General features: G+C 45.4%; 1 protein-coding gene across 2 annotated transcripts in view; it reads right to left on the bottom strand.

Moving 5' to 3' along the window:
• Positions 1-1,386: 1,386 nt before the first annotated feature.
• mntb (MAX network transcriptional repressor b) overlaps positions 1,387-13,424 on the bottom strand; it is an 18,976-nt gene continuing 6,938 nt past the window's right edge. For both annotated transcript variants that reach the window (XM_078286468.1, XM_071902861.2), the window contains 5 exons: positions 12,168-12,744; positions 12,019-12,060; positions 11,496-11,607; positions 4,821-5,013; positions 1,387-4,467 (listed from right to left, as the gene is read on the bottom strand). In XM_078286468.1, coding sequence (XP_078142594.1) covers positions 3,659-4,467; positions 4,821-5,013; positions 11,496-11,607; positions 12,019-12,060; positions 12,168-12,541 — 1,530 coding nt within the window. In that variant the 5' untranslated portion in view covers positions 12,542-12,744 and the 3' untranslated portion in view covers positions 1,387-3,658. The remainder of the gene's footprint in view (positions 4,468-4,820; positions 5,014-11,495; positions 11,608-12,018; positions 12,061-12,167; positions 12,745-13,424) is intronic.

The raw sequence follows: 13,424 nt of genomic DNA, 5'->3' as shown, positions 1-13,424 counted from the left end.
AAAATAAAGAAACGTACAAAAAAAAACAACGTTGGAACAAAAGAAACTAAACGGCAATCTACATGCAAAATAAAACAAACAAAAAAACAGGCATGGGTAAAATTTTAAGATACATACACTCATATGCCAAAACGTGCATACGATCACAAATTTACAAAAAATTCATACGTACATACAAATATTACAAAACTCAAATTGAATATTAGACATTGTTATCAAGAAAAGAGTAAATTCTTTTTTTGTTTGTTTTTACTTTTTCCACTCCATGTCTCAGTCTAACTCACAAAAGGGAAAACTTAAACATCAAAAACAATTATGACAGTAAATTTAGTTGTTTTTTTCTCCATTCTCTCAATGTGTACGTGCGTATGTGTTTTGCCAATGTTGTCACAGTGTTCAGGAAAACTGAGTATAGGCACACACGATAGCACCCAGACAGACTCACACCATAAATCACCTCTGTATAAAAAAATATCTCACTCGCTACACACACTCCCATCATGCACAGGGGCAAATTCTACAACCAAAACTGAGCCATGCTACAGGTACAGTAGGATTAACTATAGTACAGAATATAAAACATAGTGAATATAGTCACTTATACATACATACATACAGAAATAGCAAAAGAGGCAAGGAGCAGACCCACATAACATTGATTACATACACATTAACTGATATTACGCAGTGAGGGAGAGACATACATGTGGACAGATACATGTATAGGCTGGCAAGAAGGCTGTGAAGCCATGAACTTTTGAGTATGTACACGTAAACACGTGCAAACGCACACACACACGCACGCACACACACATACACACACACACACACACACACAGAGTAAAGTGGGTGTTTATTCTCAGGGCTCCCAACACATTTTCCATTTGAAAATTCCACACTTTGTCCAGACTGGAACTGAGGCTTTTGGTCGGTGTTCAGTATTGTTTGCTATTGGTGGTCGGACAATATAACTGTCAACAAGGCCATGTCACTAAAGCAAAAAATGATTCTTCACAAAAAGTATAACAATATGCAAATTGACAGTGCGTCTACGACTACATAGTTTGTAATCATATGTGTATCGGGACTGACCAGTAATTTTTCCATCCTTTAAGATGTTTTTTGTGCTTTTCCCAAAACTTTTCAAGACCTTGAAATGATCAAATACATTTTACAAACTTTTCCAGATTCTCTAGACCTGTGTAGGAACTCTGTATTGTGCCCCAAGTGTTGTGTGTGAGTAATAGCAGTATGAGGTCTGGGATGTGGCAGCAGAGGGAGCCATTGCATTAGAGTGAAGTGGATGAAAACCTGAATTGCTCTCTGTTAAGGTAACCCAACCCCCCCTCCCCCCTTCCCCACCCTTCCCCAACAGTGACTAGAAGCCTGTAACTGAATGTTTGGAGTGGTTACCAGTGGTTATAAGGGACACGCCGACGTGCTGGAAGGGTGGAAACATGACAAAAAACTGTTCGATGTCAGAAATTGTATGTAAGATAATAGAGTGTCCCTCTTTACCACTGGTAACCACTGTCCAAACACTCTGTAACAGACCTTGGTCGGTTTAAAGAGACGGTATTAGGTGATGAACAATCTTAAACTTTCAGACCATTGCGATGCACAAGTGGACACTGGAGTTATGAAATGACACCGGCTATTTTCCTCTCTTGGCCCAAAAATCCTCCAGTGTGGACACTATAAATCTGTGAATGGATGCTTTCCGTTGACAGAAATCTCTGGCTGTACGTTTAACTTTGATTGATTTCTTCCAGAGAAACCAGCTTGTCCAGTCTCATCTATAACTCCGTCCTCTGTGTGCACAGTCAGAATCGTAGCGATCTGCCAGCATTAGACAGATCCTAGAGCCTTTTCTAACTTTACTGCTATTCTTTCAAAAGCCCTTGGAAGAGAGCACAATGGACCAAATGCAAACACGGATACCGTCTTGAATGACGTCCGATTCTTGTGGCCCGCTGGCCAAGAGGGACAGCACCATTCTACAGCTTTGCACTGTGGGACAGGTAATGACATCAAAACTGGAGGGCATCGTCTTCATGCATCAGGGACAACATTACAGATTAAACTCTGACTGCACATATTATCTTGTCTCAAACTTCAAAATATATGGAAAATCCCATCTGGCCAACGCTGAACCAATCTGGTTTGCCCATCTAACTTTGCCATTCTATTTTAGGACATCCTGACTGCTCTAATCAGACTTGTTGCTCACCTTTTAAATCTGTAGTTACCTAGACTAACCTACCTAGGTGTTATCTATAAGGGAACTTCCTGTCCAATGACTGACAGGCAAAGTCCACATTGTCTGACATGCTTCAGTGACACTGATATGGGAACGCTGTAGACATGGCTTCTTCACAAGGCCAGTATCATTCATCAGATGTAACTGTACATAAAGCCAACCACAGAGATTGCTACAGTGTTGCATTCATTCCTAATGGCCACATTGGCTTTGATCCGCCATGGCATATTTGTTTAGGGCTGTAAATTTATCCAAATAGACAATGTTGAATAGCTAGTAAACCAGGAACATTTTGTTGTGTCACTACAGTCCTTATTTAATGACAACAAGACTAAGAGTCTAACAGCCTCGCGACATTGAATTTTGTGGAAGCGTCCCTGCTGGGAATCGAACACGGGTCTCCCAATTGAGAGTCTGCAATCTAACTCCCTGTGGCACACTTTCACCCACGTGACCCAAAGTGGTGAACAGAGCGACCGACCAACAGACATTGCAATCCTTAGAGCACCTGCTGTCGCGGGGGTAAATATGACAAATTGGATTCTTTAGTGATATAATGCTTTAGCCATGTTTTGCAGAGGATTCTGTAATGTGGCCCCTGGTCCGGTTCACTTTTGATAGAAGCATCGTGTGATTTATTATGATACCGAGTCTGGCTGCATTTCAGAATGACTAAAGAAACCCACTGACCACTGAGCTGCCTTCCCCCTTTCTTAAAACGCTTCAGTGACATCATTCCGCCAACACCGCACTGCGAGCTTGGCCCTTCAAGATGACATCATATGAATACCTGAATACAGAACTAGTACATACCACCGCTGCAGTGGTCTCATCTGAAATGACTCTTTCATACTTTTTTTCCTAAATGAGTGAATGAATAGTTAAGGTAAATCCTTGATGCCTGAGTATGAGCTGAGCTTATTATGTTAGTGCTTCTGGTTGTATGGGAAAAAGGAAGGAAGGAGGGGAGAAAGGAAGGAAGAGAGGAGAGAAGGAAGCAAGCAAGGAAGGAGAGGAGGAGGCAAGGAAGGAAGGTAGGACAGAGGTCCTGTCTTTGCAGCAGGGACAAACAATGCAGTCCTATGTTCACAAACAATGGCCGGACCAACTGACTCTTTCAGGTTATTTTTTCAACCCTACCATTAGAAACAGGTAAACTAACATAGAACTGTGACCCAACACATCTCCGAAGATATTAGTCACAGGTTGACCAATAAAACAGTTGATGTTTTTTGTTCATTTGAATCCATGCATCTGTCAGAAATGCTCCACTCTCACTTGAGACTGTGAAGGTCTGATCCAGGTTTACTGGGCGAGCCCTGATTCTGTGGATGAATACTTCTGTCTTTTCTCGCTCTCCTTCCTTCCATCCATCCCATCTATTTATTTTTCCTTCTTTCAGGCCAGTTTGAGTGTGCTGACAGGAAAAGGTGGGACAGTAACCATGGCGACGGGGTTGAGGACGGCAGCCTGTCCCACCAGCTGAGGGTGGGGGGCGAGCACGGCTGTGGGCTTCCCCAGGGACGGGCCCCCCTGGCTCAACACGGCCGCACCGTTCACCTGGGCCCCGTTAGCGTGAGGGTTAGCCTGGACGTGGGGCAGAGTGTGGTGGGTGAAGGTGTGAGTGATGTGGCCCACCATGGTAGGCTGGGAGACGGACACCCCCTGGGGGTAGAGGGCCGGGAGGTGGGATGGGAGGGGAGCCCCCAGATGCGCCACCGGGTGGACGGTAATGTGTCCGATGGGCTGGGCTGTGATTGGCTGGTGAGCGGCGGCGGCTGGGACCGCTGCGATCGCCTGAGTGGCGGAGGAGACGGGGCCGGGCGAGGGGGCGATGTGCGTCAGGTGCTTGTGATTGGCCGGCAGGCCGTGATTGACGGCCTGGATGACTGACGGGTGGGAGACGGCGGCGTGAGCGATGACGGTGGGCTGGACCTGCATAGCCGGGGCCTGGAGGGGATGAACGGGTTGGGCAGGAGTCGGACCGGGGGCCGGGGCGGGGGCTATGGCCTGAGGGGGAGGGGCAGCAGAGGGGGAGGGCGTGGTCAGGACGCCAGACAGAGGCAGAGTTGTGTGCTGGATCGACAAGTGAGGGGTGAGGAGCGGCTGGGCTTGCAAGATGGCCGGTGCCGGTTTGGGGAGAGACGGGGCTGCAGGGGGAGCGGAGACGTCCTCGTCCATGTCCTGCTCGAAGTTGTCTTCCCCTTCTGCAGATCAGAGGAGACACTATTAGTCATCAGATGATACCATAAACAGTGCTGCGCATATATTTTTATGTTGTAAATCTAAGAATTTGAGCTTTTTCTGCTGTACTGTTTTCTGTCTCTCTGGTTAAGAACATCAGCTATACATCTAAAGTGTAAAGTTTGTGCCGAGAGAGAGTCCAGAGGTTAAACCCCGGCCTCTAAGTGCCTCTACTGTCCTAGAATTGAATCCAACCAGAGCTTCCTCACCTCTGTCTCCCACTACTTTCCCACTGTCTGAAAAAAGAATAAAGAATTACTAAAAAGGTGAGTGGACTGGCCACTCTGTGTGTGTGTGTGTGTGTGTGTCATTGTACCTGAGGCGGTGGAAGTGGAGGCTTGGTCGTCTTCTGGCTGGATGGTCTGTCGGAGCACCCTGTCGATCTCCATGACATCCATGCACTGGCTCAGCTCGTTCTTCAGCTCGGCCAGCCGCTGCTGCGTAGCGATCTTTTCCCTGGCCAGGCGCTCCATCTCGTGCTCGTACTCCTTCTCCTTACGCTTCAGAGTCTTCCGGGGAGGAGGAGGGGGACACAGACATGATCTAGATGAGGACCACTAGCACGTAAAACACGCTTAACCGTGTACACACATTCCTCATAGACATTCAATGTATAATCAGCAAAGGTGAATGGTACATAGTTGACACCATGGTCACATTTGTGTACATACAGAACTTATTTCGGCTATGGAGTCATTATTCTCACACAGAATGATAAACTTATTTGAAAAATCTCAAGTTCAGAGAATGACTTGTGTAACAGAAGAAGGAATTGAGATCAACAGTCTTAGCCACTCCCTCACTTTTCCCAACTTGCACAAGTCTGAAACACAACCAAGAGTTCTTGCTGAAATGCAGTTCCAATCTCCTCTCTCACACACAAACATGCACACAAGCGTGAATGCATGGCATGTAAATACAAGCATACACACACTACTGCTTTCTGTGTCATTTAGTTAAGCTCCTCCTATTTCCTGGGTATCATGCTTATGTTACAAGAGAACGGGGTCAGAGTGGGAGTTAAAATTCTGCCGCCTTCTGTTTCAACCAATCACACCGTCCAAAACGTCCCCACAACTTTGATGTCACTGGATTGCTGTAGCCTCTCTGAACATTACAGTATGGGAAGGATCTGAATGAATGAAATTATAATTCCTAGCACAGCCTTCTCATGGAAAGTAGTATTCTGCATGTGTGTGTATATGAATGACAAGTGAAAGCAAGAGAAAGAGAAATGCAGAAAAAGGAACAGAAAGAGGAAGAAACAAACAGAAACAGAGAGAGATTTAGAGAGGGAGAGCACAGCTTTCCCAGCCAAACTACTCGGTCTCTGTGACCCAGTTTCTGTGTGGGTCAGCTGACAGTTGAACACCAAAACAGAACGGCAGGCTAAGGACATTAACACAGATTACTCGGGAGGGAGGAATGAAGGAGAGGGAGGGAGAGGTGGAGGGAGAGGGGAGGTACAAGAGGAAGATGGGTGGGTGGGTGAGGGAGGGGAGAGGATGGAGACCCGGGAGAGAGGGGAAACGGAGGGAAAAGGAAGGGATTTAGGGTTTACGGTGGGAAATCACACCAGCCACCAGTCAAACGCTGATGAGTTTTTGCTGTGGTTGGTTAGTTTCACTACATTACCAGCAACTTTTTGCAGGAACCATCATTCAGAGGGCCCGTTCTATTCTAAAAGTCCAGCCAGTTCGTTGAATAGTCAAAGCGTATTTTGGGACATGGTAGCCTCTGCGGCCGAGCAGAAGAAGAGTTAGTTTCCTGCCCTTTAGGTAAGGCCGAGGAAGAGAATAGGAGAAGGATGAAAAGAACAGCGGGGGAAATAGGAGAGAGGACAGAAAATGAGCATATGGGGACACATGATCCTACTACAGGACACCCAGTTCAGTGAGCAAAGCTGTTTACTCTCCGCAGGCACGTGATGGCTCCACACGCGAGCCCAGTTTCCTCTCCGCACCCTTCCAAACGCAGAGTTGTCTTTGACAGCAACTACCAGGTCAGACGCAGTGAACTCTTCCCACTCATAACAGCTCAACACCTCTCCTCCACTCTGTGCGTCCCGTTTGTTTTGGTTCATATCGTGCTTGTGCTGCTGCAGGTGCTGAATAAACTTCTCATACATGACTTCAACAAGACAAAGCATGACATTGCTGAGTGCAGCCGGCGGATATTCTTCGAAACACAAAGCTTTTCTCTTCTGTGTTTGTCTAGCCACAGAGGAACAACAGCCGCATGTGTACGTACGTGTGTGCGTCCATGTACACAATTTCAAGGTCTTGGGTCTTGACGAAAAAAAACACCACAAAAACCCAGACACCACTAGTCCCACAGCAAATCACCAAGGAAACAGCTGCCACCCATAGCCGTTTCCTTGGCAACCTCATCCACAAGGATTTGGCTGCTTGAGCGGCAGTTTGTAGGAGAACATAAGGCGCGATCTAATTGGGTGAAGCACAGGGGTAATTACATATAAGGAGTGATGTGACTGGGCGTTTGCCAGTCGGGTGCTTCGGATCACTCCCAACCCCCTCCCCTCCCCATTCCTTCCCCTCCCATCCCCTGCTCCGTCTCCTTCCACCCCCCTATCCATGGCTCCCTCGGCACCCTTCCCCCCCTCCATTTTTTTCTCCTCCTCCGCTCCATCTAAGTCTCATTTACCCTTCCTCTTTCAACACTCACTCTCTAATAGAAAAAGGTGAAAATGACTCAGGTGTTACAGTACATCTGGCCTGACGGGTGTCATCTTTAGCCTTAATAGAATATGTAACTGTGAGGACCCGTCGTCATCATCAAAAGGTTGTTATCAGGACAAAGCAGAAGAAGAAAAGCTACAACAACTGGAATCTCCATTAGCAATGAATGGAAGGTATGTATTAAAAAAACCAAACAATTAAATCCTGAAAGCTCACATCACTGCTCCATCATCCATAACAAAATAAAAAAACAAAACAAGACCAATATACTCTGAATTTGATTGGTTTTGTCCGCATGTCACCTCCCAAACAAGGATGCAGTGCGCTGACAGAGCAAAGACCACGCAGACACACACACACACACACACACACACACACACACACAACGCACACACACTCCTATGCAGACAAACGTGGAGGAACAGGCTGCCTACAGTGCACTGGCCACCTGCCGCCTGTTGCTATGGTTACCAAGTGTTCTAAAGGCTAGAGACAGTCGGGAAACACAGGACGAGAGAGAGAGAGAGGGAGAGAGAGAGAAAGAGAAAGAGAGAGAGCGAAGGGGATGAACAGAAGAAAAGGCTGATGCAGAGGGAGGTTAAAAGGAGTGTAAATGAAAAAAAAAAGAGATAAGGGATGCCACTGCTACAGGTCTGCATCTATTCCTCTGTTGTCGCCGTGGAAACGCATCACCTGCTGCACATGCCCAGAGGAGCACACTCAATGAGAACACACAGCACACCCAGTATCTCTCAGTGTGTGTCTCTCTCTCTCTCTCTCTCTCTCTGTGAGCGAGAGGTGCAGAGCGGAGCGGGGGCGGGCGGGCAGCGGTGACGTCATGAGGCTCGCGCTAGCCATGTGCTCACATCTCACATGGCTCAGGGAGAGGGAGGGAGACAGGCAGACTTACAAGAGCAATGGGAAGAGAGAGGGTGGGAGGAAAAGAAAGGGGGGGGATATGGACAATGATACAGAGTTTGGGTTGGGTATCGATTGAAACGCCCTTTGGGGATGAAGGAAAAGTGAAATCCAATCCTAAGAATCCCATATTTTAAAGCTTTTCATTACCTTGAAATCTTTAGCGACACCAAGAATCAAAACAGTAATGAGGTGGGCAGCATTTTTTTGATAGCTACAAATAGTCTGGGTACGCAGAACTAGGCTTGCCAATATATTCTGCCAATATTAGGCTATTATTAAATATTGGATATCAGCCAGTCAATGTGATCCACTGCCAATATGACCACAGCTTTAAAACTGGCAATGATGTTGATGACGATGACTTAACGATGATGATTTTCTTTGCACGTTTTGTTTAATTCAAATGTTCAGTGATGTTTTTCTGCAAATTAATTCTTCATTTAAAAGGTAGTAATGTATTCCAGAGTTTATCTTTCTCAAAGAAGCACACGCACATCCACATAGGTAGTAAAGATGAAAACAAAAAATTCCTGCACACTGCTTGTGTGTTCACAAGCATGATTTATTTTTTTATTCTTACATGCTGTGAGCACAACAACGTTTCGACTGAGACTGGTCTTCGTCAAGTCTTTCCCAGAGTATTACCAGAGTTTACCTTCCATTGACTAGGTGAGGTGCCTTAAGGTGCTGCTAACCCACCTAAAAGAATTTCATTAGTCTGGGTTTCAATGTTGAGTTTTAGTGTCAAATGGTCTAAATACTGTTTCAGAGACTTGTTCACCCTGCCCAGAATACAATTCTGTGGGAAAACACTGAATACTTGTAATTTTTTGGCATGAAATGAACATCGCCACAAAACACCGGCTATTGGCAGTTTTGATACAAAAATATTGCTATTGGCCAAAAACCCATATCAGTCAAACCTTGAGCAGAATGCTGGTGGGTCAACAGACCTCTACAGTATTGATCTCCAAATGATCAGGGCAAGTCTATCTATCTATGTGATCAGTAGGGATGTAACACAAGTTTGAGACACACGATTTTGTGACACAATTGTGACACATTTCGTGATTTCAGCTGCAGTCTAATATTTAAGAAATGGCATTTAAATCTGTCTTTTCTCTTTTGCATGGTTTGAACACTAGAGAGTGCAAGGTAAGCAAGTTTTAGCTTAGGTCATCACACTTCCAGTGAGCCCAGCTGAACTCAGGGGAGACAAGATGGACTCTGGCAAAACTGAAACTGAAAGCTCTGTCATGTTGTAAGTCTCCTGTGTGGCAGCATTCTGGGTTTCCAATTAAAGATAAAAACAGCAATAAGACAACTGATAAGACAAAGACTGTCTGCAGTATAGAGAGTCTTGCCTTACAGGTAACACTAGCAACACATTGCATCATGAACAACATCAAAAACTCCAATCTGGTTAAATGCTGTTGAAACTTGAATATGGTTTCAGATTTCTTTTAAAACGGAGCTGTTTCTCTGTTACTTTTCTAGTGAGACATTTCCCTGGTGGTGCACATGTACACTGTTTTTTTCTTTGACTCTTCAGACTTATTCGGGGATGAAATTGGTCTTAAATTTTATTTGAAGTGGCAATAAAAAGGTCTTAAAAAGGTGTTTTTGTTTTCCCACAGAAATGGGATTTTTTCAGTCATACTTGTCCAGATTATGTTCAGATTCAGATTTTGCTCAAAATATTGAGATAATATCAAACAGTGAATCCAGTATGGTGAACCATTGAATATATTGTTACATCCCTCAGGTAAACCAAAAAAAACAGGAAAAGCATGGTGCATTCCTTCAAAATCCTCAAAAAAATAAAAATGAAAAAAATCCTCCCTGTCTATCTAATCTAACTGTTGTAAGTGGGTTAATCCACAGATCAGAGGTACAGACAGGGAAGTGACCAGTTCATCTGTGACAACCTATAGGCATCTATAACCACTCTATATTCCACACACACACACACACACACACACTAACACACACACACACACACACACACACACAGAGCAGCATCAGAGCGAGAGAGAGACAGTGACAGAAAGACAGAGAGAGAAGGCCGTGTTCCCAGTCCCACTACATGTTAATGTGATAGTTGGGTATTCTGCCCTACAAAGCCAAAGAGTCACGACTGCATGAAACTGCGGAACAAGACTTTCCTAAAGTTTATCTTACTGGACTGTATGCATGTCATTTAACAGCATTCATGAGTATGATATCTGTTGATTTTAACTCTAAACCCGCGTCCTGACATTTGACTATCAAAACACAAAAAGTAGTTCCTACTGTTTGCCTTTGTAAAGCAGTATTGTAAAGTTTCCTTTCATTCTGCCTCCACTTCCTGCTCTCCTTAATGACTTTGTTCTTTGATGATTCCCTAGCCCTACCTACATCCCCTTGTACATCAATATTGGCGACTGGAATGACTAGTCTTCCTTAAGATACTTTTGAATGTATAAAATCAGGCCGTGCAGCGCAGATTCCTCCTCCCTCAGCACCATGTCCAGCCCCTGGAGGTCGACTCAAGATCTTGCAACCACAACATCCTGGCCCGACGTGTTTTGATCCTCGACAAATTCTCCCATCTCACAGCCTAATCTAACTCCTGCCACTGACTCCCCACAGCTTGCGCCATGCAATTTAAAATCCTGCAGCTTCAAGGCTTCAAAAAGGAACCACTGCCATCTACCTCCAGGCTACCGTTCATTTCCATCAGAGTTCCTCCCTCATCTACCTCTGTAGATTGAAATCTCACCTCTTCAGGCTATACAACCCACACACCACTGCCCCCCTATCTGCAATATTACTCCTCTACTTACCTTGACTACTAACTTTTTCTATCTCTGCAAAGAGTTAACCCTTTATCCTTTTTTAGTTGCTTAGTTCTTGGTATTGCTGGTACTCTCTCTATTAGTCAGCTACTTGAAAGGATGGTGTTGCACAACATTTCCACAGAATAAGAGCTAAATGCCTTAAATGCAAATGAAAGTTCTCAAGAAAAGTTCTTTCAAAACAAAGCAGTGCTACAGGAAAAAGAAAAGATCATTCCATTGTATAGACTCTGGTAAACACTGGATTTATTCACCATTTTCTTCTTGATTTAGGATTGAAATGCTCACAAGAGACTAACCAGCACACAATTGTTTTATGCTTAACAACATAGCCTGTTTGCTGGTTGCAGAACTGATCAATGAGAGGCCAGAGAAAGATGAAAACAAGAAGCTAGTACAGCCTAACATGGTGTGTTGGACTTAACAATATTGTAAAAGGCTAATACTGTGAGTGGATACCTGGTGGTCAGGCAGAGAGGAGTCGGATCAAAGCACCAATTCTGGGAAAGCTGAGAGAAAGTTTTGGGACTCTACCTGTATGTAACGCAAGGCGCTGCGGAGAACGCTCAGGTTGGAGGTTTTCTTTTCATCAACGTTTGGAACATTCTTCTTCAGCGTCTCAAAACACTCTTTCAAATGCGCTCGCCTGAAGGGCCGAGAGGCAGAAATAAGAGAAAAGGCACACTTTATGTCAGCGTGGATAAGGTTCTTATTGGCTAATTGGTGCCTTGGAAAAGATTCATTATTGATTATTAAGATGATAATTTGCTTGAGAGGCTATCCATGATCATATCGCTGTGAAAACCTCGTAACTCCAATGTTGGTGATTTTCATGTTTTCACTTCACTTGAAGGATTACATGGTTCTCTGTGGGTTGAGAAAATTCTGTGACCCTTGGGCTTATAAAACCCTCTCAAACCCCCACTGGATAAACTCAGAAATACGTGGTGGTCAAGCCAAAAACAAGGCTGTTTTTCTTCCTGAAAAGTTTACATTTTGGAGATGCGAGGTTTTGACCCGACAGCAACGATTTGCAAGTTCACAAATTGTGACCAACCTGTTCTTCTCCAGTTTGTTGTGCACCTCTCTGGTCCCCGCTCTGAAAGCATAGGAAATAAGTGATCAGACACAAAAGGCAAACCCATTGCCACTCCAATTTGTCACTTTTACACACACACACACACACACACATACAGACAAACTGACCCTCCAGGTCGTCTCTTCCCATCCATCCCCCTCATGTCCTCCACGGTCACTCCATTAGGCCGTGGCTGGGATGTGGGCGGAGATTGCTGAGGGACCAGTGCATGCTGGGAACCAGAGCCAGTAGTGCTGATGGAGGTCGGGTATGGAATCTGAACCTGAGGCTGTGATTGGCTGGGCTTTCCACCAATCTGCTGTGGACTGGTCTCTAACTTCACCTGGGGGGCGCACAACAGGTGACGGGCAGCTGGCTGCTGCGGAGGGGAGGAAGCGGTCTTGCCTGGCGGGGAGCCGTTGAGCGCCGTCGCCGCGGCGGCAATTGGCGTAGCGAGGGGGAGGGGCGGGACCGAGGGTGTCGCCGTGACAACCGGGACCATGGGGATGACGGCGATAGGGACTTGAGGAGGTGGAAGTGAGGGGGGTGGAGGGGCGGGGGAGGGGTGCGGCTGTTGACGGTGAGCGTCATCCCCCCAAGTGACGTGGTTGGCTCTGATTGGCTGGGTCGATGAGGTCACAACCTCCACGCGTCTTGACTCCGCCTCCCTGTTGAGGAGCTCCTTCTCTTTGCGCTGCTCCTCCTCTGTGGCAGGGCAGGGAGAGAGGAGGAAAGAAAAATATAAAGGAGTGGGCCAAAGGAAAAGACGAGATAAAGAAAAGGAAGACAGAAGAACAGAGGATGTGGGTGGATATAAGGGGAGTGGAGACAAAAAACAGGAAAGAAATGATGGTTAGAAATGTGACGATCTGTCCTCAGTTTAGCTGTAAGTCACAAAAAACATATGACTGAATATTTCCTGTGGTTAGCCCACGTGTGCAAATGTAAAACAAAAACATAGCAAAGACGCACATACAGACACAAAATGTCTATGAAGGGTTTCATTTCATAATGTTATACATCCACTGTGGAAAAGTGTCATTACCTGAAGTTCCTCAATCAACATGAAATATAGAGAATCCACTCTGTTTAACTGTTATTTTGTCAACCAAGGACTTAAGTTTCCTTCTGGCCTTCATGAAGGACCATAATTTGTTTTAACCCATCACATGAGTGTGTGTCACTTTTTTCAGATGGTGAATATCTCATTTTGGAATGAAACACTACACACACACACACACACACACACACACACACACACACACGCACACACAGTGACGTCATCATGGAAGCAGACAGCACGGAGGGAGACGTGACCACAGAAAATGTGTCTGCATCTGCTTCCTCACTGCAGAGAACACCCCTCCGTCTGCCCCCTGATTGGA

This window comes from Centroberyx gerrardi, chromosome 11 (assembly GCF_048128805.1).
Source record: "Centroberyx gerrardi isolate f3 chromosome 11, fCenGer3.hap1.cur.20231027, whole genome shotgun sequence".
Taxonomy (NCBI): Eukaryota; Metazoa; Chordata; class Actinopteri; order Beryciformes; family Berycidae; genus Centroberyx; species Centroberyx gerrardi.
Note: the sequence above shows the minus strand (reverse complement) of the source record. Positions and strands in the feature narration are given on the sequence as shown.